At 38.9% G+C, this 23,712-nt stretch overlaps 3 protein-coding genes, 1 long non-coding RNA gene and 1 other non-coding gene across 5 annotated transcripts; 3 read left to right on the top strand and 2 right to left on the bottom strand.

Annotated features, from left to right (window-relative positions):
- The first annotated feature begins 1,897 nt into the window (after positions 1–1,897).
- TRNAD-GUC lies at positions 1,898–1,969 on the top strand. Its single transcript has one exon. It is a non-coding gene; the product is annotated as a tRNA-Asp (tRNA).
- Positions 1,970–7,956: 5,987 nt separating this feature from the next.
- LOC109150390 (uncharacterized mitochondrial protein AtMg00810-like) lies at positions 7,957–8,811 on the top strand. The gene has a single exon (XM_019298300.1). The coding sequence runs from the start codon at positions 7,957–7,959 to the stop codon at positions 8,809–8,811; it is 855 nt and encodes a 284-aa protein (XP_019153845.1).
- A 697-nt stretch (positions 8,812–9,508) lies between these two features.
- On the bottom strand, positions 9,509–10,172 carry LOC109150449 (17.2 kDa class II heat shock protein). Its single transcript, XM_019298360.1, has one exon. It carries the CDS (start codon positions 10,093–10,095, stop codon positions 9,628–9,630), a length of 468 nt encoding a protein of 155 aa, XP_019153905.1. The 5' UTR covers positions 10,096–10,172; the 3' UTR covers positions 9,509–9,627.
- A 1,310-nt stretch (positions 10,173–11,482) lies between these two features.
- Positions 11,483–14,173, bottom strand: LOC109150464. The gene is made up of 4 exons (XR_002049143.1): positions 13,808–14,173; positions 12,888–12,993; positions 12,648–12,776; positions 11,483–11,780 (listed from the first exon to the last, which is right to left on the bottom strand). It is a non-coding gene; the product is annotated as an uncharacterized LOC109150464 (long non-coding RNA).
- Positions 14,174–15,413: 1,240 nt separating this feature from the next.
- LOC109150389 lies at positions 15,414–18,293 on the top strand. Its single transcript, XM_019298299.1, has 2 exons — positions 15,414–17,177; positions 17,289–18,293. Exons 1-2 carry the CDS (start codon positions 15,414–15,416, stop codon positions 18,291–18,293), a joined length of 2,769 nt encoding a protein of 922 aa, XP_019153844.1.
- Positions 18,294–23,712: the final 5,419 nt, after the last annotated feature.

Here is a 23,712-nt window from a genome sequence, read left to right as displayed (position 1 = left end):
TGGCAATTACTATTTAATTTATTTTTCCTTTCCATATTCAAGCCAGGGTGTACGTGCACCTAAATTCACCAGTGCCGGTTGTCCGATGAGTCTTACATGGCCCTCGGGGCGGCTTCTTCTCTCTCCTTCTTTGTATGTTTTGGATCATTATGCATGCTTGTCTTCTTAGCCCAACAAGACTTGCGCCAACCTTGTTTCTTCACCACTACCTCCTTGAATTAATACTTTTCCAATAAAATGGGTCTTGATGGCGCCATCAGCTACCGTGCAAACTAAACATACTAAGGGTGTGTTTGGTTGGTGGGTTTTGTCCATAGGAATGGGTATGAAAGTGATTGTTGTTGTTTGGTTGATAGGTTTTTAGAACACTACTATGGGTTTTGAATACCCCATGCATCAATTGAAAAACCTATACCCAAATAAGATAAGGGTTTCATTCCCTTATTCATTCTCAAGCACTACTATTAGTAACCATTCCCATTCCACCCTACTACCAAACATGTTAAACACTTTCACCAAAACCCATTACCATTACCAAGTATTTGATATCCATTCCGATTCCGATTCCTATGTGCGAACCAAACACACCCTAAGTAATCTTATCTTCTCAAAATCTCATATTATATTTCAAAAAGTAATTTTATTATCTGATGTAATTTCAGATCCTGTGAACCAAACGCCACCTAAAAAAAAAATCATTTTTATAAGATATCAAGCCAAAGGAACTTTATAAGATATCAAGCCAAAGGAACTTTATTATTTCATTGTGGATATATATGTAGGTGTACGTGTGGGTTTATTAGCCAATGAAATTTCAAATCTTTTAAGAGTGGTGATGTAGAGGAGGGAGATTGATGAGCAAGATCTAAAGACCATCAACTAATCCAAGACCCCTTAATCCTTATTAGAGATCTAAATGAGGGGCTAACCCCGACGGTTAGCATGCATATGCGATTGCATACTTAGGCTGCTTTGCATATGTGGACATGCCAATTTAATTGTTATATCATGTATTAAGGCAACGACAAATCTAACATGGGAATCAATAGTTATGCTGTGCAACCGTGTGCACCATGCATGGTGCACATGGTTGCAAAATGACGTCGTTTTGATTAAAAACGCGTGTCCCATTTTAAAAAAAAAAAAATTCAGTTTCAATTCCCCTCAATAGCATTACGTTCATTCATTGTGAATTTTTAGTTCATTCATTGTGGATATTTAGTTCATTCATTGTAGATATTTAGTTCAATCATTCTGGATTTTGTGTTATTCATTCACTGTGGATATATAATTATGAATTTGTGGATATGTAGTTATGAAGTTGTGGATATATAATTTAAATTATACACAAAAAAATGCTATTGTCGTGAATCAAACCTAATTTATTTTTTTAAATGGAACGCTCGTTTTTAGTCAAAACGACGTTGTTTTTGCAACCGTGTATATCATACATGGTGCACTTGCACAACATAATATGCGCATGAGAATAATAGAAGCAATTGTTCTTATTATAGAAAATTATATAGTTTCAAAACCACATCATTTTAAGATTATGTCAATTTTTTTTAGTTTGTTTTTTTTTTTTTTTTTTTTTTGGTGTCAACCACACATTGTGGTCTGGGTCTTTCTCTGTCCGTTTAACGGTCCAGGTCCACCCGGTTCGCTCCGAGAGGCACAGAAGCTGGCCCAAAGGGAATCGTCACTTGTGGGAATCGAACCCAAGTTATCCCGGTTAGTTTGTTTAATATGACCCAACTAAACTGTTTTAATTATTTTATATGTATGTGCAGAAGCCCAAATCTAATTTAAGTATACCCTTTCTTTTCCTTTTCTTTTCTCATTAATCTGTAAATGCTTTGATTATAAAATGAATAAATGTTAGACGAAAACGCATTCGGTCGTTGTAGTATAGTGGTGAGTATTCCCGCCTGTCACGCGGGTGACCCGGGTTCGATCCCCGGCAACGGCGATGTTTTATTTTCAGAAATCGGAATTCCTTGCAACGACGTCGTATTTCTCTGGATCCCGGACCTCTTCTATCATTTTCCCTTTTCTACTGTGTGCTCTCTACATTAATAATAAGTATCGTAACCTTAATTCCAATTTTGAATTTTATTAGAATTAATCTACATTAATAATAAAAATAAGTATCTTAACCTTAATTTCAATTTTTAATTTTATTAGAATTAATAACCAGAATAATGGTATTAAAAAAATATTCAGAATAATGGTTGTCTGTTATGAAGGTTACAATGACTGATTTTATTATCAGTTTTAATGTCATGATTAAATATTATTTATCCTCATTTTTTCTATATAAGCCCTTGGTTAAGCAGGTGATTTTACAATACTGAAAATCCAAGCTTTTTCTTTCGAAACTCAGCTCAATTTCCTCTTTAACATTTCTATGTTCAAAGCCGTGTTCTAGTTCGCCAGGTTTATTCGTTAGAGCTAGTGCTTAAACATTAAACCGTAGCTTGTTTTATCCTGAAAAACTTAAGCTACAACACTCCTAGCACCTTTAGAATGTAGTAAATAAGATTTTAAAGATAGTGTGGGTATTACATGATTTAAGTTAATCTAGTCCTTTCTCCTTTCATTTTTTGTGCTTGTTATTTTTGTGGAAATAATCTTTTTTCTAGCTATATATTCCTAACAATTTCTAGGCTTCTTAGTGATTGTGTGAGACCACCATTTTCACTCATCTTCATCGTCATTTTCATTCATCTTCATTCTTTAACCTTAAGTTTCTGGCTTCCTAGGCTCCTTCACGACTACGCACTACCACAACCACGCCCATATCCCATCTTCTCTGTTCATCTTAGATTCTTAGCGACTCAACTCATTTCTCCACCGATTGATCATCGTCCAATCATTCAACACTCCGAAAAGTTGGCAACAACGTAACTTGCAAATGCTCAAGTTTGAACCAATTTTTAACCTTATTCTCTTAATTAGTTAACCCTAATTCCATAAAATGATAAATCTCTAATTCTCTAAATCTTCAATCTTTTTTTTTTATTATTATTATTATTATTATTATTATTATTATTATTATTATTATTCTCATTATATGTCAAGTACCGCATTACTATATATTACCATTTCAAATGGAATGTCATAAGATATATTGTTCATATATCATATATGTGTTGTATATTATTATTATTTTTTTCAAAACTGAACCTGACACAAAATTGAGACACATAATCTAAATGTAATTTTGTATTAAAATCAACAATACAAGATCAACCATGATCCATGATATAATTTTTCATGCCAATCACCCTTCATGTAATATGGGATAGGTCAAAGACTGGTCCATGTTCAAGCTTATGTAATTTTTGTCTTTATCTTACCTCCCATCGAAGCCCCAGTTGTTCCACAAGGCACATCTGAGGTCCCTCCTGTTGGTCAAGGCAATACAGATCCACCACCAGAGCCAAGAAGATCAACAAGGGCAAGGACCAAGCCTGCTTACCTTGGTGATTATGCTTGTCAGAGTATCATAAGCAGAACTTCTCCACATTCCATTTCAAAGTTCCTGTCTTATGATAATCTCTCACAAGCCTATAGGGTCTTTGCTATGAATACTCTAAATGCCAGGGAGCCAAAGACCTACAATGAAGCAATCAAGAGTGAATGCTAGAGAGAAGCCATGTAGTCAGAGATAAATGCATTACAGCCAACAATACTTGGATCCTAACTGACCTCCCTCCTTCCAAGGTGCCTATAGGATGGAAGTGGGTGTTCAAAACTAAACTAAAGGCTGATGGTACTATTGAAAGACACAAGGCCAGACTTGTGGCAAAAGGATACACTCAGACACCTGGCTTAGATTATCTAGATACTTTCAGTCCTGTGGCAAAAATAACAACAATCAGAGTCCTACTTGCTGTGGCTGCAATCAAAGGATGGACTCTTCACCAACTAGATGTAAATAATGCTTTTTTACATGGAGACTTAAATGAAGAAGTCTACATGACATTGCCCCCTAGTTTCACATCAGCAAAATCAGATCAAGTGTGCAAGTGATGCGTAGTATATTTGCAAACAAATAATACCCGGAGTATTCGGGTTGTCGAACCACAGGAAGATGGGGTACTAATCACTAATTACTCGCTTACTTATACGAGCTAGTCTGATCGAAACTTGATGGTTGATTGGTTGCATAAAATAACGAGCAAGAAATAAAACAAATATTAAGGTTTCGTAAGCAATAGAGCAAAATGGGATTCTTGGGATCACAATGTTTAATCACCTAGTGCCAATTAACGTTTGTAATATTTGGTTTGGAATTAAGATCTGTGTGGGAATGCAAAGTGGAATCGAATTACTCCCGTAATCTCTATTCCTAGTGAATTTCCACTCCCGTGGCTTAAACACCCGATAAGATCGAAGATCAGCATTCAATTATTCCTAATTACTACCATCTCCCGATGAGCAACAATCTAGAATTAACTTCCCCTAATAAATTCCCCTTTCCCAAGGTCTAACTATTAGGTGCAATCGTGTGTGCCCTAATTTATGCCCAAATTCCCATTGGTGACACAAATATGACTATGAAGCTAGTAATTTAGGCCTTTAATTACCAACAACAACAGGTTAAGACAAGACTGCAACACAAATCATAAAACCAAACATAAATATATTAAGAAATTAACGAACAAGGCACATAGGTTCATAAACAAATTCACCCAAAAACCCCTAAGGAATTTAGCCGCTCATGGACATAATAACAGTAAATTCAATGCTTAAAGATAAACAAATAACAACGAGAATAAGAGTAAGAGTGAAAGAGTTCTCCCGAATCTTTCTAGCTAGTTCTCTATTCCAAAGCTAGTTGTAAATCTTCAAGTTGGTCCTCTTTGTGCTTTGCTCTTGATTGCCTTCAAAACACCGAAATCGCAGAAGAAGCAGACCCTAGGGTTGATAGAAGATGATCTTTTTATAGTAGAAACCCGATGGCATCAATTTAGGAGTCTTCCAAATTAACGTCTCTCCGCGATCTCGACGCGTCGAGCCTCCAAAATGTGCGATGTTTGAAGCTACTGGAATTTTTTGACACGTCGAGGCATGGGCTCGACGCGTCGAATTGCTGATGCTTCGACTTCTTCCTCTTTTGATCATTTCGTGCTTGTAATTCTTCCCTTGCTCTCACGCTCACCCTGTAATGGTGAAGAAAAACACTACCGAACACCGTAAGGCATTCAAAACAAGTGTAAAAACATAATCTAACGAGAAAGCAAGGAAAACAAGTAATAAATGGTCATGATTCAATAACTTTGTTTCTAAAATGAATCAAAAAAGCTATAAAAACATGCACAGATGTGATAACATCAGCAAGCTAGTCAAGTCCCTTTATGGACTAAAACAAGCTAGTATGTAGTGGAATGTGAAGCTGACCCAAGAACTTCTGAGCATGAGATTTAAACAAGCTGTATCTGATTCCTCTCTATTCACAAAAGACAAAGGTAATGACTTTATAGCCTTACTTGTATATGTTGATGATATGTGTTAGAAAATAATAATACATTTGATGCCTCAAATCCATGAAGAATTAGTCTTCCACCAAATTGTTGTCCACATCGCATGCACTGGCATCTTCTCTTGCATGTAGCGCAAAGATCTCCGCTTCACACGTCTGCATGCCCCTTTTTTCTCTTCATTTGAATTGTATAAATATTGTAGATATTTACATTTGTAATACACCTCTTACATCAATATCAATTAAATTGAATTCTTTCTTTCTTTCTTTCTCTTTTAGCTACTCTCACGTATATTCATATAAATATATATATATATATATATATATATATATATATATATATATATATATATATTGTATTTTCCCTTGTTAATTATTCATTTGTCTTTTATATATATTTTCCCTATTATTTAACTTCTATAATTCTCAATTTTCGATTCTTCGCTTCCGCTATATTCCTAACAAGTGGTATCAGAGCGGTTTATTTGAGAATTATTTTCAAAAATGTCGACTGTCACTAAGTTCGATATCGAGAAGTTCGACGGGAAAATTAGCTTCTCTATCTGGAAGGTTCAGATGGAAGCCATTCTAACCCAGAACGGTTTGAAGAAAGCGCTAGCTGGGAAGAAGAAGAAACCGGCTGCAATGACAGGTGAAGATTGGGAAGATTTGGATGACAAGGCACGTTCAACCAATCAATTGTGCCTGTCTAAAGAGGTTCTACGTGAGGTATTAAGTTAGACGACTGCGTCATATTTATGGTCCAAGCTGGATACGCTTTACATGGCCAAAACTCTGGCAAACACGCTACGCCTGAAGGAGCGTCTGTACATAATCCGTATGACGGAAGGTACTTCTATTAAATCTCACTTGGATGAATTTAATTATATTTTATTGGACTTGGAAAATATTGATGTCATAATTGAAGATGAGGATCGTGCTATTTTATTGCTTGTCTCTCTCCCTAATTCATACAAGCATTTCAAAGAAATTATGTTGTATGGTAATAGTAGTGATACCCTTACTTTCGACAATGTTAAGTCAAACCTATTATCCAAAGAAAAGTTTGACTTTGAAATTAAGTCTGAGGACAAAGGTGAAGGTTTGACCGTAAGGGGTCGTTCATTTGAATCAGGGAGTAGCAATAAAAATTCTAGATCCAAGTCCAAAGGACGTAAGTCCAACAAATCATGTAAGTACTGCAAGAAGCATGGTCATGATGTGACTGAATGCTTCAAGTTGAAAAACAAGCAAGAAAGAGAAAATAAGTCCGCTGAAGCTAGTGTTGTTGAAAGTGATTCAGAAGGCGATGTTATGTTATCTGTTACCTCCGGTTGCAAACGGAGCGAAACCGAGTGGATTCTGGACTCTGGTTGTACATTCCACATGTGTCCTCACAAAGACTGGTTCGTCTCTCTGGAACCGGTTGATGGTGATGTTGTCTTGCTGGGTAATGATACCCAATGCAAGGTTAGTGGAATTGGAAGTGTTCAGATTAAAACTCATGATAACGTTGTCAGGACTCTTACCAATGTTCGGTATATTCCTGATTTGAAACGCAATCTGATATCATTGGGCACCTTGGAATCTCTGGGGTGCAAGTACACAGCTGAAGGTGGAGTTCTAAAGGTCATCAAAGGCTCTTTTGTTCTCATGAAAGTTTCTCATTCTGGAAGCTTGTACGTCTTGCATGGCAGTACTATGACAGGTTCAGTTGCGGTATCCTCATCGATGTCTGATCCATCTACTAGCACCGCACCTCTCGTCGAGCCACAACGAGAGTATTCCATTGCTACGGATCGTCCTAGGAGGACAATTAAAAAACCTGCTAGGTGCGCTAGTGATGATGAAACCAATATGGTTGCTTATGCTCTTTCAGTCGCATAGGAAGTTAATGGTGATCCATCCTGCTATTCTGAAGTTTTTCCTATTGCTAAGTTCAAGCAGTGCTTGAGTTTAGTTGACTGTTCCAGTTGTTGATTTCCACAATGGATTTGATCCAAGGTGGAGATTGTTAGAAAATAATAATACATTTGATGCCTCAAATCCATGAAGAATTAGTCTTCCACCAAATTGTTGTCCACATCGCATGCACTGGCATCTTCTCTTGCATGTAGTGCAAAGATCTCCGCTTCACACGTCTGCATGTCCCCTTTTTTCTCTTCATTTGAATTGTATAAATAGTGTAGATATTTACATTTGTAATATACCTCTTACATCAATATCCATTAAATTGAGTTCTTTCTTTCTTTCTTTCTCTTTTAGCTACTCTCACGTGTATATGTATATATATATATATATATATATATATATATATATATATATATATATATATATATATATATATTGTATTTTCCCTTGTTAATTATTCATTTGTCTTTTATATATATTTTCCCTATTATTTAACTTCTATAATTCTCAATTTTTGATTCTTCGCTTCCGCATTATTCCGCTATATTCCTAACAATATGGTTATTGCCAGTCTTTGCATAAACCAAGTACAAGTAGTCAAGAAACATCTGGATGATGCATTTCACATCAAGGACTTAGGTCCTCTAAAATTCTTCCTAGGATTGAAAGTGGCTAAAAATAGCAAAGGGATCAATTTAACTCAAAGAAAGTACACCCTGAAATTGCTTGAAGAAGCTGGCTTCTTGGAATGTAAACCAGCCAAAACTCATATGGCAACATCATCCAGACTCAGTAGAACCACTGGCAACACACTTCAGAATATTACTCAATACAGAAGGCTGGTAGGGAAATTATTGTATCTGACAATCACAAGGCCAGATATATGCTATGCTACACAACAATTACCTCAATTCCTAGATTGTCGTACTGATGAACACTTGCAGGCTGCACACAGGGTGCTGAGATATGTCAAAGCAGCCCCTGGCCAAGGTCTATTCCTCTCAACATCATCATCTCTATTGATCAAAGGCTTCTCTGATTCTGATTGGATTGCAGGCCTAGATACTAGAAAGTCTGTAACTGGTTTCTGCATATTCCTTGATAAAACCTTGGTGTCTTGGAAGTCAAGGAAACATACCATATCCAGAAGCTCATTTGAGGATGAGTATACAGCCCTTGGATCTGCAGCATGTGAAATCCAATGGCTAGTCTATCTGCTACAAGACCTAGAGGTCAACGTTGATTCCCCAGCCATGTCGTACTATGATAGCAAATCAGCTATAGCAATAGCTGAAAATCCAGTCTTCCATGAGAGGACTAAGCACATTGAAATACAGTGCCATCTTGTAAGGAAGAAGCTGCAGAGACACATTGAAATTATTACATGTCATCACCACCAACCAACTGGCTGATGTATTTACTAAGCCTCTTGCTGTTAATTCTTTTTTCAAGCTGGGTTTACATTGTCTGTACACTCCGGGGTATCAACAGATGCTCAATCATCAGCAAAATCACCATCCAACACAACTGACAACCAAATCAGCAAACTAACTTCTGAGCTCAACAACCATCTGTTAGAATAGCTAAGAGTTAGTTTGTCTAGTTTGTTAGAAGTGATATATAAACTCTTCTTTCGTTACTGTAAAAGTGCAGAGAAAAAGAGTGAGAGAGAGAACACAATTCTGTTGTAAGCCCTTTCACTTCTTTTTCCCCATTTCTGATCTTGTTCTTCTTGCTTTCTAATGCTTCCATTGGTTTCTTGATAGGAGGATTAGTCTATCAGGGCACCCAAACAAAAAAAAAAAAAAAAATCTTAATTAATATCTATACAATTATTAGCTTTTTGAGTACATATAATCCAATGCTTCCAAGTCTGTAAGCACTTCTATCAACCCTTCTCTTAATACTCCATATAAATTACTATCTAACATATTGTATTTTAATTCTCTACCTATCTTTTAAAGTCATGCATGAAATCCCATTCATCCATCCACTTCCATGGAGTCAAAGGTGTTTCAAGGATGTGCGAAGGTTTCATTATGGATATTTTCAATCACTACTTTCCATCAATAAACTATTATTTATATATAGAAACACGTATTTTCCTCATTAAAACCAACAGAAACTCCTTCCAACATACATTATATTGTGCATCACATTTAAAAACACAATTATTCATCACGCAAGGAAAACAGAGCACTCATAACTAGATGCATATGCTCATCATCTCAACCAATTTTGACCTCAATGGTCCTTGGCTTCTTCGGTTCCGGCGGCGGCAGCTTCTCCACCGTCACCGTCAACACCCCATCCTGGCAAACCGCCGTGATCTTCTCCTTATTCGCATTTTCCGGCAGCACAAACTTCCTCATTAACTTCCCCACCCTCCTCTCCATCCTCACATACTTCGCCCCCTCCTTCTCCTCCGCCTCACGCTTCCGCTCCCCGCTAATACTCAACACGTTGTCGCCGTCGACCTGCACCTTGATGTCGCCGGACTTCAGCCCCGGCATGTCTATGATGAAGACGTAGGAGTTTGGGTACTCCTTCACGTCCGCCGGGGTGGCTGCCATTGCCTTGGCGTCCAGCATAAACGTCCGAGAAGGCGCGCTGCTGTTGGATGACTTGTCGTCGCCGGCGTAGTCCATGATGTGGTGGAAGAGCGGGTGATCAAAACCCATCAACCTCAAATCCATTTCTTCAACAGTGTGTTTTGTGGTATTTCGCGAATTGAAATTGGAATGTTAGCTGACGTGATTGAAAGAGCTGAGGAGATTGGGATTTATGTAGGAAGAAGAAGTTTCTGGAGAAAGGAAATAAGTTTCTGGCAGGTTCTGGGATCTTCAAAATGCTAGCTTGGACCCAGTTCAGTTTCTAAACAATTCTAGAGTGTACTAGTACTACCCTAACTAACTTTTTTAAAAGAGTAAATACCCAAAATGGTCCATCGACTATAGTTAAATTCACAAATTGGTCATCGACTTTCAATTTTAACCAATTAAGTCCTTAACTTTGTAACTTTAACACAATTTGGTCCTCTGTCTATTTGACCGTTTGTTGACTATGATTTTTGAGGATATATATGTAATTTCATGGTCAATCGTCTGTTTTTTAAGGTTCCGGTTGTATTTCCAGACCACACTGTTACATTTGAATCCACTGCCGAAAGCAATCTACCAAATCCGGTCGCCTTTCTTCATCCTCCCTTTGGATTCAATGTAATTGAGTTCAAACCAGAGCGAAGAAGACGACGTGTTTCCGAACTGGTGCAACGTTATCCTAGAGGCATCCACATGCTCCGACGAGAGCTAACGGTTTTTCTGGAGATCGCCGATCACGGTCAACAAACAGTCAAATAGATGGAGGACCAAATCGTGTCAAAATTGCAAAGTTAAGGACTTAATTGGTTGAAATTGAAAGTCGAGGATCAATTTGTGAATTTAGCTATAGTCGAGAGACCATTTTGGGTATTTACTCTTTTTAAAATTACATTTTTTTTTTTACCAATTATGTCATTAATATTAATATTCCCTTTTGTCAATTTCTTCTAAGAGCTTTCAAAGCTTCACAGAATCATATAGATTCTGTCCTGATTTAGTCATTCTGATTAATATCTTTAAGGATCATCTTATACCTCTCTTAAGGTGATTATGTGGACGACCCTTTGAAATGGCGATAAGACAATAAAGAACGAAAAAATCATTTAAGAACTGTCTTTGGTAGATATCAATAACCTAATTGGTTTTGTTTGCAACTAGTGTATTGTTTTCACTTGTGTTGGGGATAATAGTAGTGGAACTTCGTATATTAATAATATAACCTTACATTAAAATTGATTTCTACTATATGCCTATGTTTTGCAGGCAACACATTTGTGTCAAAGAAAAGAAGTCCTACTATATAATAAAACCATAAGAATTCAGCCAATCACATAGCTTCAATTTCCCGCCCAAATAAAGTGACGCCGTTTGATATAAAGAATATTGCGTTAATTTTTTTTTTTTTTTTTAATTCAGCCAGTAATTGTCTATTATCAAAAGTATTTGTATTTGTATTAAAGACTAACTAATGCTCAGCCACGTTTTAGGTTTCCCATATAGGTTAAAAGTTGTTCCTAATAAAGGCTCTTTTCAGAACAATAATAATTACATCGGAAAAAGAGAATTGAGATTAAAATTAATTATTAATTAATTAAACAATAAACCTAAACTATCCTTCTATATATTGCGAACAGCAATTCAAAAATCTTATGCCTTTATACTTTTGTCGTTTCATATTTCGGTGCAACACAATTATTGTTCTTCCATGGTTGAGTTGCTTTGGAACTCTACATCCTTCAATGCTAATTTGAATTTCCCACTCTTCAACCTTCACATAAATCCTATAAATAATGGTTAGTGGTTAGTGATTTAGCTCTGAGATTAGTCTTCACTACATACAAGAAAGCTATAAGGGTCAGATTGGTTCGCACATATTTAGTACCTGAAGGCCGAAACTCTAATGCAGTTAAGAGCCAAGAATGCCTCTTCCACGACATGGAGGAACAGGTGCAAATGCTCTATGGTATTTTTTTCCTAAAATCTTCTATTAATGATGCTATGCTAAATTAAATCTGGAAAGCTATTATATTTGCCTATTTTTGCAGAGTGGAAATCCAATTCAAACTGAGTTGGAATGTATTTGTAACAAAGCTATGGTGTTTAAAATTTCTGCTAAGGTTTGAACATTTTAGGAACCCAGCAAAACTACTCACAGTTATGAAAATGACTAAGGATGATGAGTTGTGTATCTAGGATGATTGATGAAGAAGGTCAAGAGGAGGGGTCTGAGGTACATAGCTAATCTATTCAGTTACTTAATTTTATTCATTCATTGTCTAACTATTTTTTTTTTTTTTTTTTTTTTGGATACAGGAGAGTGAATCTGGGAAAACTAAGGTTGGATGACATTGATGACCAGTGGAGACAGGTGCAACAAAGAGTAACTTACTAGACCAATTCTCATCAAGCCAAGAAGTTAAGAAATCCAAGGCTGTTCTCATGCTTTTTTGTCTTTTTTTTTTTTTTTTTTTTTTTTTTTTTTTATCTATATTGTTCTATATTCTATCTGCATGTTTTACTTACGTGCAGTATTCTCTACTACATCCTTCAATGCTTATCAAGAACAACAAGGCTAAAAAATACTTACGCACATCTCGAATAAAAAAAATTCATATAACTAAGTATCAAATATAGAATAAAAAATTTACCTTTCTATGCTATGTCTTCATATCCCTTTTTAAACAGATCATATATCTTCATACACCCTGTATCATGTCTCTAGCTTCCAAACCATTTTCACATTGATTTACAAGCTTTAAAACCTCAAATTTTAGTACCTGATATAAAATTGAAGTAACCAAAGTGAAATGGAATTATATTATGGATTTCAAAATCTCAAATTTCAATAATTCAGTAACCAAAGTCTAGATATAGGTTTAAAAATTTACCTTTCTAACCTTAGTCTTCATTGTCCTTTTTAAACAGATCATATATCTTCATACGCCCTCTAACATGTCTTTGGCTTCCCAACCATTTTCACATTGGTCTATGAAGCTAAAAGACTTCAAATTTTAGTACTTACATTAAAATAAAGCAATACTAACATACTCTATATTCCATTTTCAAAACATCTTCAGTTTCAAGCAAGTTCAAAAGAAAAGGCAGGTGAAATCATTGTGAAAGGTTTGCTTACCATAGGCTGTAAGTGAAAACACAGAGCTACAAATAGAGGTAAATTTCTTGGCATACCCGATTTCATTTCTTTAATTCTACTAATACATTGTCATAAAAATTAAGGATATGGTCACCCAACTTTAACAAATGAACATAATGATTTAAATATATAATGGCTGCAAAATAAAACTCATACAAAATAAAGTTTACAGACTGTGAGGACATGTATGATGACATATGCTATCATTACAAGTGATAAAACTGTTGAGTTCCATTGACACAATGATGATTTACAAATAGATTAATCCAGCTACAATTCAAATTTCAAATTAATACTTTTCACACAGTGTAACTCATTCTATTCTACTCAAACACTCTCTAAAAAGTTATTAGATTAGAACAGTTCAAATTCATTCTCACATTGGAGTATTATGAAGAAACTTATAAAGTCCACCACTATAGGCAATAAAAGAAAACAAAATGCATCAAATAAAGGTAAATTGCAAACTGATATCTTAGTATTTATATCAACTGTTGTTAGATAAAAAAAAGGAAGAAGACAATTGACTTACCCTAAGTTTGAATTTTACAATTTAACCAATAAATTATGGAATTGTACATGATTCTCAATAAAAAAAAAAAAAAGAGCTAAAAACTCTAAATAGCTGTTAAAATCAATTTAGTACGTTAGTACCTGAGGTGATATCTGGAGGAAATCAAAAATGTGATGCGATTGGATCTAACGGTTAGAGTTGGAAGCGAGGTAGGAGAGCTTGTCCTAAATGGGGCCCAGTGTTTCGGTGCCGTGATGAGCTTGGGAAAGGGGGGAAGGCCGTGCTCGAAGGGCTCACGTCTTGGGTGGATGTAAATTGGTGAAGAAGAGGCGGACGACGTCGAGGATTGCGGCTCGCCATCGTCGGTCATGGCTTATGGAATTGTTTGATCTCCAGAAGAATGAGCAGTATAAGAAACCTCATAGCAAACTTCAGATCCTGATAGTGCTGTAGACAGAGAGAGAGAGAGTGTAGATCGGAAATGTCCAGAAGCCAACCTTCTTCTCAACAAAGCTTATCTTTTATTTATTTATTTATTTATTTATTAACATACACCTGTTAATTGAGGAGATTAGCGATATATATAAATATATATTTTAAAGACATATATTTATATATAGAAATTAATATAATATAAATAAATAGTATATATAGTTTATTAGTGAATTAATTACACCTATAGTACATGTATTTACATTGTTAGAGTAATATTTAAAGTCTATTTAGATATATATGGTTTATATTTTGTGTATATTTGTGGATTGTAAAATTCATGTTAAAGTAGTTTAGTTAAATAATTACATAATTGTTTGATATTTTACTGTTTACAAATTATGTGTTACTTTATTTAATAATAATAATCCTACTATATAATAAAGTCATATACTCCGTATAAGATTTCGGCCAATTAAAATATAGCATTGACTCCTTAATACTCAAGACTACTATTTAAATTTCAAAGAAAGTAGTTTCCACTTATGCTATCATATGCAATGACAATCAACAAAAGTAAGGTCAAACATATTAAAGACTATCATTTAAATTTCAAAGAAAGCAGTTCCCACTTATGCTATCATATGCAATGACAATCAACAAAAGTCAAGGTTAAACATTTTCACGTGTTGGTTTGTTACTGAAAAAATCAGTTTTTAACCATGGTCAATTATATGTAGCAGGGGTGAGTAAAAATCAGTTCTTAACCATGGTCAATTATATGTAGCAGGGGTGAGTAATCCTGATGGTTTAAAGTCTTAATTTGTGGGGAATCTAGAGGTCTTTTAAAAAATACTCATTTAAAAAATACTCAAAATGTACTTTACAAAGAAATTCTTAATAATGCGTAATTGTTTTGTTTATGGAACGCCAATAAATTATATTTTGTCTATTTATTACATCTAAAACCTTATTAGTCCTATATCTTCAATATAACAATCTTTTATATATTGAACCATAATATCATGGCCGTGCATCGCACGGGTACAAATACTAGTAAAACTAAAAAGAGACAATTGACGAAGCTACAACTTTATAATAATGTAGTTTTGTGTCAAAAGAAAAAAAAGTGAAACTAAAAAGAAACGAATTGAAGTTGCAACTTTTATAATAATAAATATGATTTGTACCTAATTTTATAATTTCTTTTACGATACAATTAAGAGCATTCATAATCTTAGTATAGAATTTTGGTTTCTAAAATTTTAAGTAAATATGGAATTGTAATTCCTTTTAGTGGGTGTTTTGGAAAATATGCTCTCTAACCAGCGCTCGACGGAAGACCGGGACCTCCTTGAACGGAGCACGAAGAAGCCGAAACGAACAGCTGATGCGGCGGAGATCCACGCTTTGGGATCAGGAGAGGCGGGGCAGACACATGCGGATGTGGAGGTCGTGAGTGAGACCCCATCGGATGAGATGGTTACGAAGGTCACATCGGCACATGCAGAGGATCAAGGTGACAGAGAGATGGACACACAAGTGGGAATGCGTGCTTCATCGCAGGCGCCGATTCAATCTCGACGAACGTATGCGCAGAGTTTAGCTGGCACGACCGTGCATCTTCTGCCTTCCCAGGTGGCGGATCATGATCTGAGTAGTGCGGAATCAACTGACGACGAGGAGATGCTGGACGACGAAGGTGACGACCCCTTGTGCCCCACCATACGTCTGACTAAGAGGGAGATCGAAGCAATCCGCGCACCGTGGAGGAAGACACTTATTGTTAAGGTGCTAGGCCGGACTGTGGGATATGCCTACCTGTTGAGACGATTGATCTCCATGTGGAAACCAAAGGGGAGTCTAGATCTGATCGCGATTGATAATGGATATTTTCTCGTTCGCTTCGGCTCTGTGGACGACCTGGAGTTCGCCATGTTCGAAGGACCTTGGATGGTGTTGGATCACTACCTCATCGTCAAAGAATGGGAGCCGGACTTTGATCCTTTCGCGGCTCATACGGAAAAAGTCTTAGTTTGGATCCGGATACCTTGTCTGCCGGCGGAATATTACAACATAATTTTCCTGCGAAAGCTCGGCAACAAGGTGGGGAGATCGGTGAGAGTTGATCAAGCAACAAGTTTGGTGTCGAGGGGCATGTTCGCGCGGATTTGTGTTGAGATCGATATTACAAAGCCCATGATTTCCAAATTTACGTACAATGGCCGTGTAAGGTATGTATCCTATGAAGGCCTGCATATGGTCTGTTTTACGTGTGGTTTATATGGACATTCAGAAGAGACATGCCCCAAGCGTGCACAAGCCACACAGGATCCAAAGGAGAACCAAGCAGAGGCGACGAGGGAACACCGGCCACAAGCTGAGACGGGCATCGCAAAACAGAGTGCAGTAGTGAGACCAGACGCTGTTGGTTCGGCACCTTTTGGCGTTTGGATGATTGCTCCAGGAAGAAAAGGGGGCAGGCCACCAGGCAGCCGCCCTGCCCAGCATCAGGCACCCGCTGCTGGAGGCGACAAGCGCAAAGGTGGTGAACAGGTTTCAAGATTCGCCCCCTTGCGACACGATCCCAACAATGAGGGAATTAATGCTGAGATCGCTGATGAAGGACCGGCAGATGAGGATGGCGTCGGAATCTCCCAAATTCCGGCTGAGTTAAAGAATAGCGCACCTGTGCGGGTAAGTGGTGGAGGAAGGCAAAGGAGACCAAATGTGATTGCCACGGAGAAACAAATTGAGAACGAGGTTGGAAGGTCAGCCCGTGCTGGGGCAGTCGACATCGCCCAGTCCTCGTCTCTGCCACGAAGAAACCCGAACACGCATTCCAGACGGGCAGCTGAAGAAGAGGAGCATGTTGTCGTGCGGGGTGAAAAGGGGGGCCTGATCATAAGCTCAACTAGGGTGTGTATGGGGGACATGGTGGGTGACATTCCGTCTCCAGTTTGGCAGGCGACTAATGAACATCACAGTGACCCTCTCGCAAAAAGGGATGATGAAGGGGATGTGGTCATGAATCTTGAGTCGAGTCAGGCGCAGCGTGAGATCGGGGAGCATAACGGGGTTCAATAATTTGGACCTTTGTTTTTCTCCTTTTATGTTGTCTCTTTTGGTTCTTTTGAATTGTTGATTTTCTCCCAGGTTTTAATGATCTGCATGTTTTGGAATTGTCAGGGCGCAGGTGGCAAGCCGTTCCGCCGCGCTCTTCTTCATCTTCTGAAAACGCACAAGCCATGCATCCTTGGTCTTTTTGAGCCAAAGGTATCCGGCTCTCAGGCTAACAAAATCTGCTCCAACCTCGGCTTCTCGGACTGGATCCGTATTGAAGCTGTCGGTTTCAGTGGGGGTATCTGGGTTTTTTGGAAAGATGTGTTTAAGGTTACAGTCTCTTTCACTCACCCGCAGTTTATTTTGCTACAGGTTTCTCAGCCGGGCCAGGATCCCTGGAACCTTGCGGCAGTGTATGCCAGCCCAGCTCATCACCTACGACGGAGACTATGGACTGATCTCACGCATGCGAGCAGAGGGATACAAGGGCCCTGGCTGGTGGCGGGAGATTTTAACACTGTAGTTAGTAGAGAGGAGACGAAGAACTATGTCTCTTTCTCTGCTCAAAGAAGCTCAGAGTTCGTAAATTGGATCAATGATGAAGGCCTCGTGGATCTTGGGTTTTCGGGGCCAAAGTTGACTTGGGTTAAGGACGGCTCAACTACCACCATCAAAGGCGCCCGTTTAGACCGGGCGATGTGCAACCTGGAGTGGCGGGCACGCTTTCCAGATGCTGCTGTCTCACACTTGGCCCGTTTGGCATCTGATCACGCCCCCATTCTGCTCAAGCTGGATGGGGGACGGTCCAGAAATTATTCTAACATGAGTCCTTTCCTTTTTCAGGCGGCATGGTTGAGACACCCGGATTTGCAGGAGGTGGTTCATGACACTTGGAACGGTGGTCTTGACCTCAGATCTAACCTGCATGGCCTCGCATCGACTTTATCCGGTTGGAACAGGACGGTCTTCGGTAATATCCACTTCCGAAAGAATTCCTTGCTGGCCCGAATTGGGGGCGTGCAACGAATGCTGGCAACTCGACAACACAGGGGTCTCTTTAAACTCGAGTATAAGCTACGTAGAGAGCTAGAGGAAATTCTTTACCAGGAAGAACTTCTATGGTACCAATGATCGAAAGAAGAGTGGATCACGGCAGGCGATAGGAATACAGCGTATTACCATGCGGCGGCGACCGTTCGGCGTTCGCGAAACAAGGTTGCGCAGCTTATGAACGAAGATGGGCTCTGGCTCACGGAAGAAAGTGGACTGAGGGATCATATTCGGCTCTTCTATGCCCGCCTTTTCTCCAAGGATGATCAGTTGACGATGGTATCTCTCCCCGAAGCAAGCTTTCCCATTTTGGAGGGCTCAGAATGGAGGGTTTTCAACAGGACGGTGACACCAGAGGAGGTGCACGCAGCGGTGACAGACATGAAACCGTTCAAAGCCCCGGGGCCGGATGGCTTTCATGCAGGCTTCTATCAACATATGTGGCCGGTGGTGGGTCATAGTATCTCCCGGTTAGTCCATGACGCGATTCGTACTGGTACGATCCCGGACGGTCTGAATGATACCCTCGTGGCCCTAATTCCCAAAGTTCAAGTGCCAGAGAGGATTACGCAGTTTAGGCCCATTAGCCTATGTAACGTAAGTTACAAAATCCTAACAAAGACGATCACCAACAGACTGAAAGTGATTTTGCCAAAGTTGGTGGGCCCGTTCCAAAGCTCCTTTGTCCCTGGGCGCCAGATATCGGACAATGTGATCATTTACCAAGAGGTTCTACACACCATGCGAGTGAAACGTGGTAATACGGGGTACATGGCTATCAAATTAGATCTTGAGAAAGCTTATGGCCGGCTATCCTGGGACTTTATCCAGGAGACCCTTCAGCTTGCAGGGTTTAACGAGACATGGACCAACATAATCATGACCTGCATTAGGACTCCAAGCCTGTCTATCATCTGGGATGGGAAGCGCATGGAGCCCATTAAACCGGAACGGGGTATACGCCAAGGGGACGCCATGTCCCCCGCAATTTTTGTCCTTTGCATGGAGCGCTTAAGCCAGCTTATTGTTTCCGAAGTCGAGAGCACGCAGTGGAAAGGTTTGAAATTTGCTTCTAATGGTCCAATTATATCTCATCTTTGTTTTGCAGATGATATGGTCCTCTTCAGTGAAGCATCGATCGAGCAGGTGGAAATTATCCAGGGATGTCTTAACAAGTTTTGTGCAGCGTCCGGGCAGAAAATTAGCCTAGATAAATCCCTTATTCACTTTTCAAAGTGCACGGTATCAGCAGTGGCCAGCGAGATAGCGGCCAAACTTGGGATCGCGCAGACTGACGATCTAGGAAGGTATCTGGGCGTACCGTCTCTTCACGGTAGGGTCGTTGGAAGCACGTATTCGGGGTTGTTGGATCGGGTCTCGGCACGGCTAGAGGGATGGAAGGCGAAAACACTTTCTTTAGCGGGTCGAGTTGTGTTGGCCAAGTCAGTTTTGAATGCAATCCCGGTTTACACAATGCAGACTGCGGCGTTACCCAAAGGCGTCTGTCTTGAGATCGAGAAAAGAACCAGAAGGTTTATATGGGGGGGAGGCGATGCGCCGAATGAGCGGAAAATCCACCTGGCAAACTGGGATCTGGTAACATCAAAACGGGCGAATGGAGGTCTGGGTCTTCGGAAGATCCATGAAATGAATCAAGCGTGCATGATGAAGCTTGCATGGAGGCTTAATACGGAACCCCAAAGCCTTTGGTTGAAAGTTCTTGAATCTAAGTATAAGAAGCTGAGTGTTCCTACGCCCTCGGTCATGCCGGGAAGCAAGAAAGCGTCGAACGCTTGGCGAGGTATCACCGAGGCCAAAGGCTTTTTGGATAAGGGGCTCACAAGAGTGGTACGTAACAGAATGACAACGCGTTTTTGGATGGATAATTGGCTCAATGGGGAACCCTTATACAGCCAGCTTCTCAGGCCTTTAAGTCTACCCGAGCTATACTCGAATGTGGTGGACTACTGGGATAATGCTCGTGGGTGGATGTGGGAGAAACTTGACCAGACGCTGCCGGAAGAGGCTAAAGAGAGATTAGCTGGGTACATCCTGACGGAGGAGAGTATGCCAGATGAGCTGGGCTGGGGGCCGGGTAAAAACGGAAAATTCTCGGTGGCCTCGGCCTATGACCTGATTGTTGCGACTCCTACTACGAATCAGGAGGAGGATTGGGGTAGAATCTGGAGGCTACAAGTTCCCGCAAAAATTAGCATGTTCCTATGGCTGTTAAAGCACGAACGTATCCTCACCAATTTTGAGCGGTGCAGGAGACATATTACAACTTCTGATGTTTGTTTTCTATGTGCAGGGAAACGAGAGGATCTAAATCATTTGTTTAGAACGTGTGTGGCTGCGCGACCAATCTGGGATCTTTCGTTACCCAGTCGTGTACGAAACGCCACAGGAACCTTGAATTGGAATGACTGGCTAGTGACGAACCTTCGGGGAGATGCGAAAACAGGTTTCGATGACGGCTGGCCGGAGAAGTTTGCAATTCGCGTCTGGTGGCTGTGGCGCTGGCGGAATGATGGGGTCTTCAACAACTGTACACCAGCCACTGAGCAAAAGATGTTGTGGCTAAGGAGTTATGACAAGGAGGTGCTGGCGGCTTTCGAGGCAAGACAGAGAACGTCACGGCACACCACAACGGCGGGAACCGTACAAGCAGCGTGGAGGAAGCCGCCGGACGGTTGGCTCACGTTAAACGTAGATGGATGCGTCAAGGGCTCTGGCGTGGCTGGTTGCGGTGGCGTTTTGCGAGACAAGCGTGGGGCATGGCTCAGGGGGTTCATGTACCGCATTGGCAGATGCAAGGTGGAAGACGCAGAGGCATGGGCTGTTCTTCAAGGTTTACGCATGGCGAAACATTATGGGGCGCAAAGGATTATTGTTGAAAGCGACTCCAAAGCAACGATCGATAGCTTAAACAGTCAAAATGGCGAGCCTGACCGGAGACATAATATCATTAGGCTATGCGCAAGAGAAGCAGGGTATTTTAGCGAGGTCAGCTATGAGCACGTATATCGTGAGCAAAATCGCCTGGCGGATCGGTTGGCTGCGATGGCAAGTGTCCACTATAATGGATGTTGCTATCTTGAGGATCCCCCTTTGGAGACCCTGGAAGTTTTGCACCATGATAAGGTTGGGGCTATGATGACTAGACGAGTTCCCCAGAACACAAGGGGAGTAAATGTTTAGCTGTTAGTTCCTTTGGGTATCCCCCTCTCACATGATCAAAAAAAAAAAATTTTAAGTAAATATGTATTTAATTTAAAATGTGAGTAAATTTCAATTTTGGTCCTGTAACTATTGGAGTCTTGTTAATTGCAATCCACGACTTTTAAAATTGTTAATTTAATACCTTAACTATTCAATTTTTATTAATTTTGATCACTCCGATCAAATTGCCGGTCAAATACCACCGAAAAAATTTAATTAACCAATTAATCTTTAATCTAAGGGACAATTTCATCACTTTCCCTTTTTTCAGCACGAATCCCAGGATGTACTGCTTGGTGGACTTCAACACAAATGATGTAGAGATCTACAACACTTCAATACAAAGGTTGAATATCATGCAACTAATAAGACTTGAAAATCTGAATCTTCTTTAAAACTCTTTAAGTCTCTATGATGATTAGATGTGAACTTGAAACGATTTTAGAGTGCTTGAAAGTATTTTTGATATGCTTTAATTTCTTATGTATCTCGTGCAGAACAATCTTCATATTTATAGCCGAATTTCAAAATTTGTTTGATAGAGGGAACGAATTCGAATCACCAACTTGGGAATAAAATAATTTACCAATAAGATTTGATGTAGACTTTATCGTTGTGTATAACTTATTTTCAAACTCTAACTTTTGCAGCTCTCAATTAAACTTAATTTACTTGTTTTGATAAGTATGCTCATTGGTGCTTGTGCTAATCTACTTTTAGCAGTGAGGATACCTCGTATCGTGTTAGAATAAATAATGTTTGTAAATCAAATCTCCTACTACTTATTAGGCTCTCTATTTATAATGTGTATCAAGAAAGTCTTTTTACTAGGTAGACTTGTATTACTTACAACCCTTACTTATAATAATCCCCCAACCCAAAATGTCTTATCGTTTGGGACCATCACAAAACATACATTAATTTGGGATATCTAATTTTTCTATTACAACTTAATTAGAACCATCAAATATATCAGTTACAATAATAATTCAATATATATAACATAATAGTAACTAACAAAAATGTGGTCACAAATTTCGACCACAAGTCGGTAAGAGAGATTAAAAAATTCACTTCACCTTCACTAATCTTCACTTAATTTTTTTAATGAAAAAAAAAAAAAGTCGGTTATTTACATTTTTTCAGTAATGATATGAGATATCTTCCATACCATTCCCATCGATCATAGTAAAGGTAAGAAAACTATCGAAATTAAATTATATATGTTGTAAACCGATTTGAATCGTAAACGGGTGGACATGTGTGAATTATCCTTATCCATAGTGAACATTTATTCCGAAACACCATTACATGTTGCAGCAATACTAGGACACCATGGTTTTATTAAAGAAATCCTTAGAAAAAACCCAAACTCATTGAGTTGAACTCGAAGCATTCTTCCCCTCTTCACCTCGCGGTGCCCAAAGGGCACGTTGATGTGGTTAGAACCATTTTTGTTAGTCGATCCGGGGATGTGTTTGGCTCGTGATAGAAGAGATGGCCTAACTCTGGTTCACCTTGCGGCAATCAAAATCATATTTATCCCGTGCACACCTAGGTCACATTTCCCTGGTCATAAAAAAAAAAAAAAAAAAAAAAAAGAGTTAATTTCAGCAATGGTCCTCCGACTATATTAATTTTATAAAATTAGTCATCGACTTTTAATTTGAACACTTTACGTTTCTTGACTTTCAATTTCTTTCCAATTGAGGTCCTTTCGTCAGATTACGGTAAATTGGACTTTAAATGAAACGGTAAAATAGTCATTTCATCTGTCTAATGTATAATTCTTCGTATTTCTCCCTTGTATGCGTGACTTCGGACATCAGATTCACTTAATTGCTTAATCCCAAATCCACTCGAAGTTGATTGATTGGGGGCCGTCAATAATTTTTTAAAACATCAGCATAGTAGCCAACAACTCTTCTCCCCTGTCCAAATTCTCGAGGGTCTTGACTTCTCTACCCGTTTGATAAAAAAATCATGAATTTTTTCTAAAGAGGTGATCTATTGGAAGCAATTGTCACTTACAATCAAACCAACATGTCTTATGCCTATTTTTAAGATAAAAAAAAAAAATAGTACAATGAATGCAATAAAGACATGCTATTTTTCCTATGGTTTGCTATCCAGATAACATACCATAGGTAGGAAAGTCATTAATAGTCCACATCAACATAGCTCACATCATAAAATTTTGCTTTAACAAGATATTATAAGTTAAAACGAATTTTTTTCACATTTTTTTATCTCACGAGTATTGTATCAATTGGACATG

Source organism: Ipomoea nil, unplaced genomic scaffold (genome assembly GCF_001879475.1).
Source record: "Ipomoea nil cultivar Tokyo-kokei standard unplaced genomic scaffold, Asagao_1.1 scaffold2279, whole genome shotgun sequence".
In the NCBI taxonomy this organism is placed as follows: Eukaryota; Viridiplantae; Streptophyta; class Magnoliopsida; order Solanales; family Convolvulaceae; genus Ipomoea; species Ipomoea nil.
This window is presented reverse-complemented; position numbering and strand designations above follow the sequence as displayed.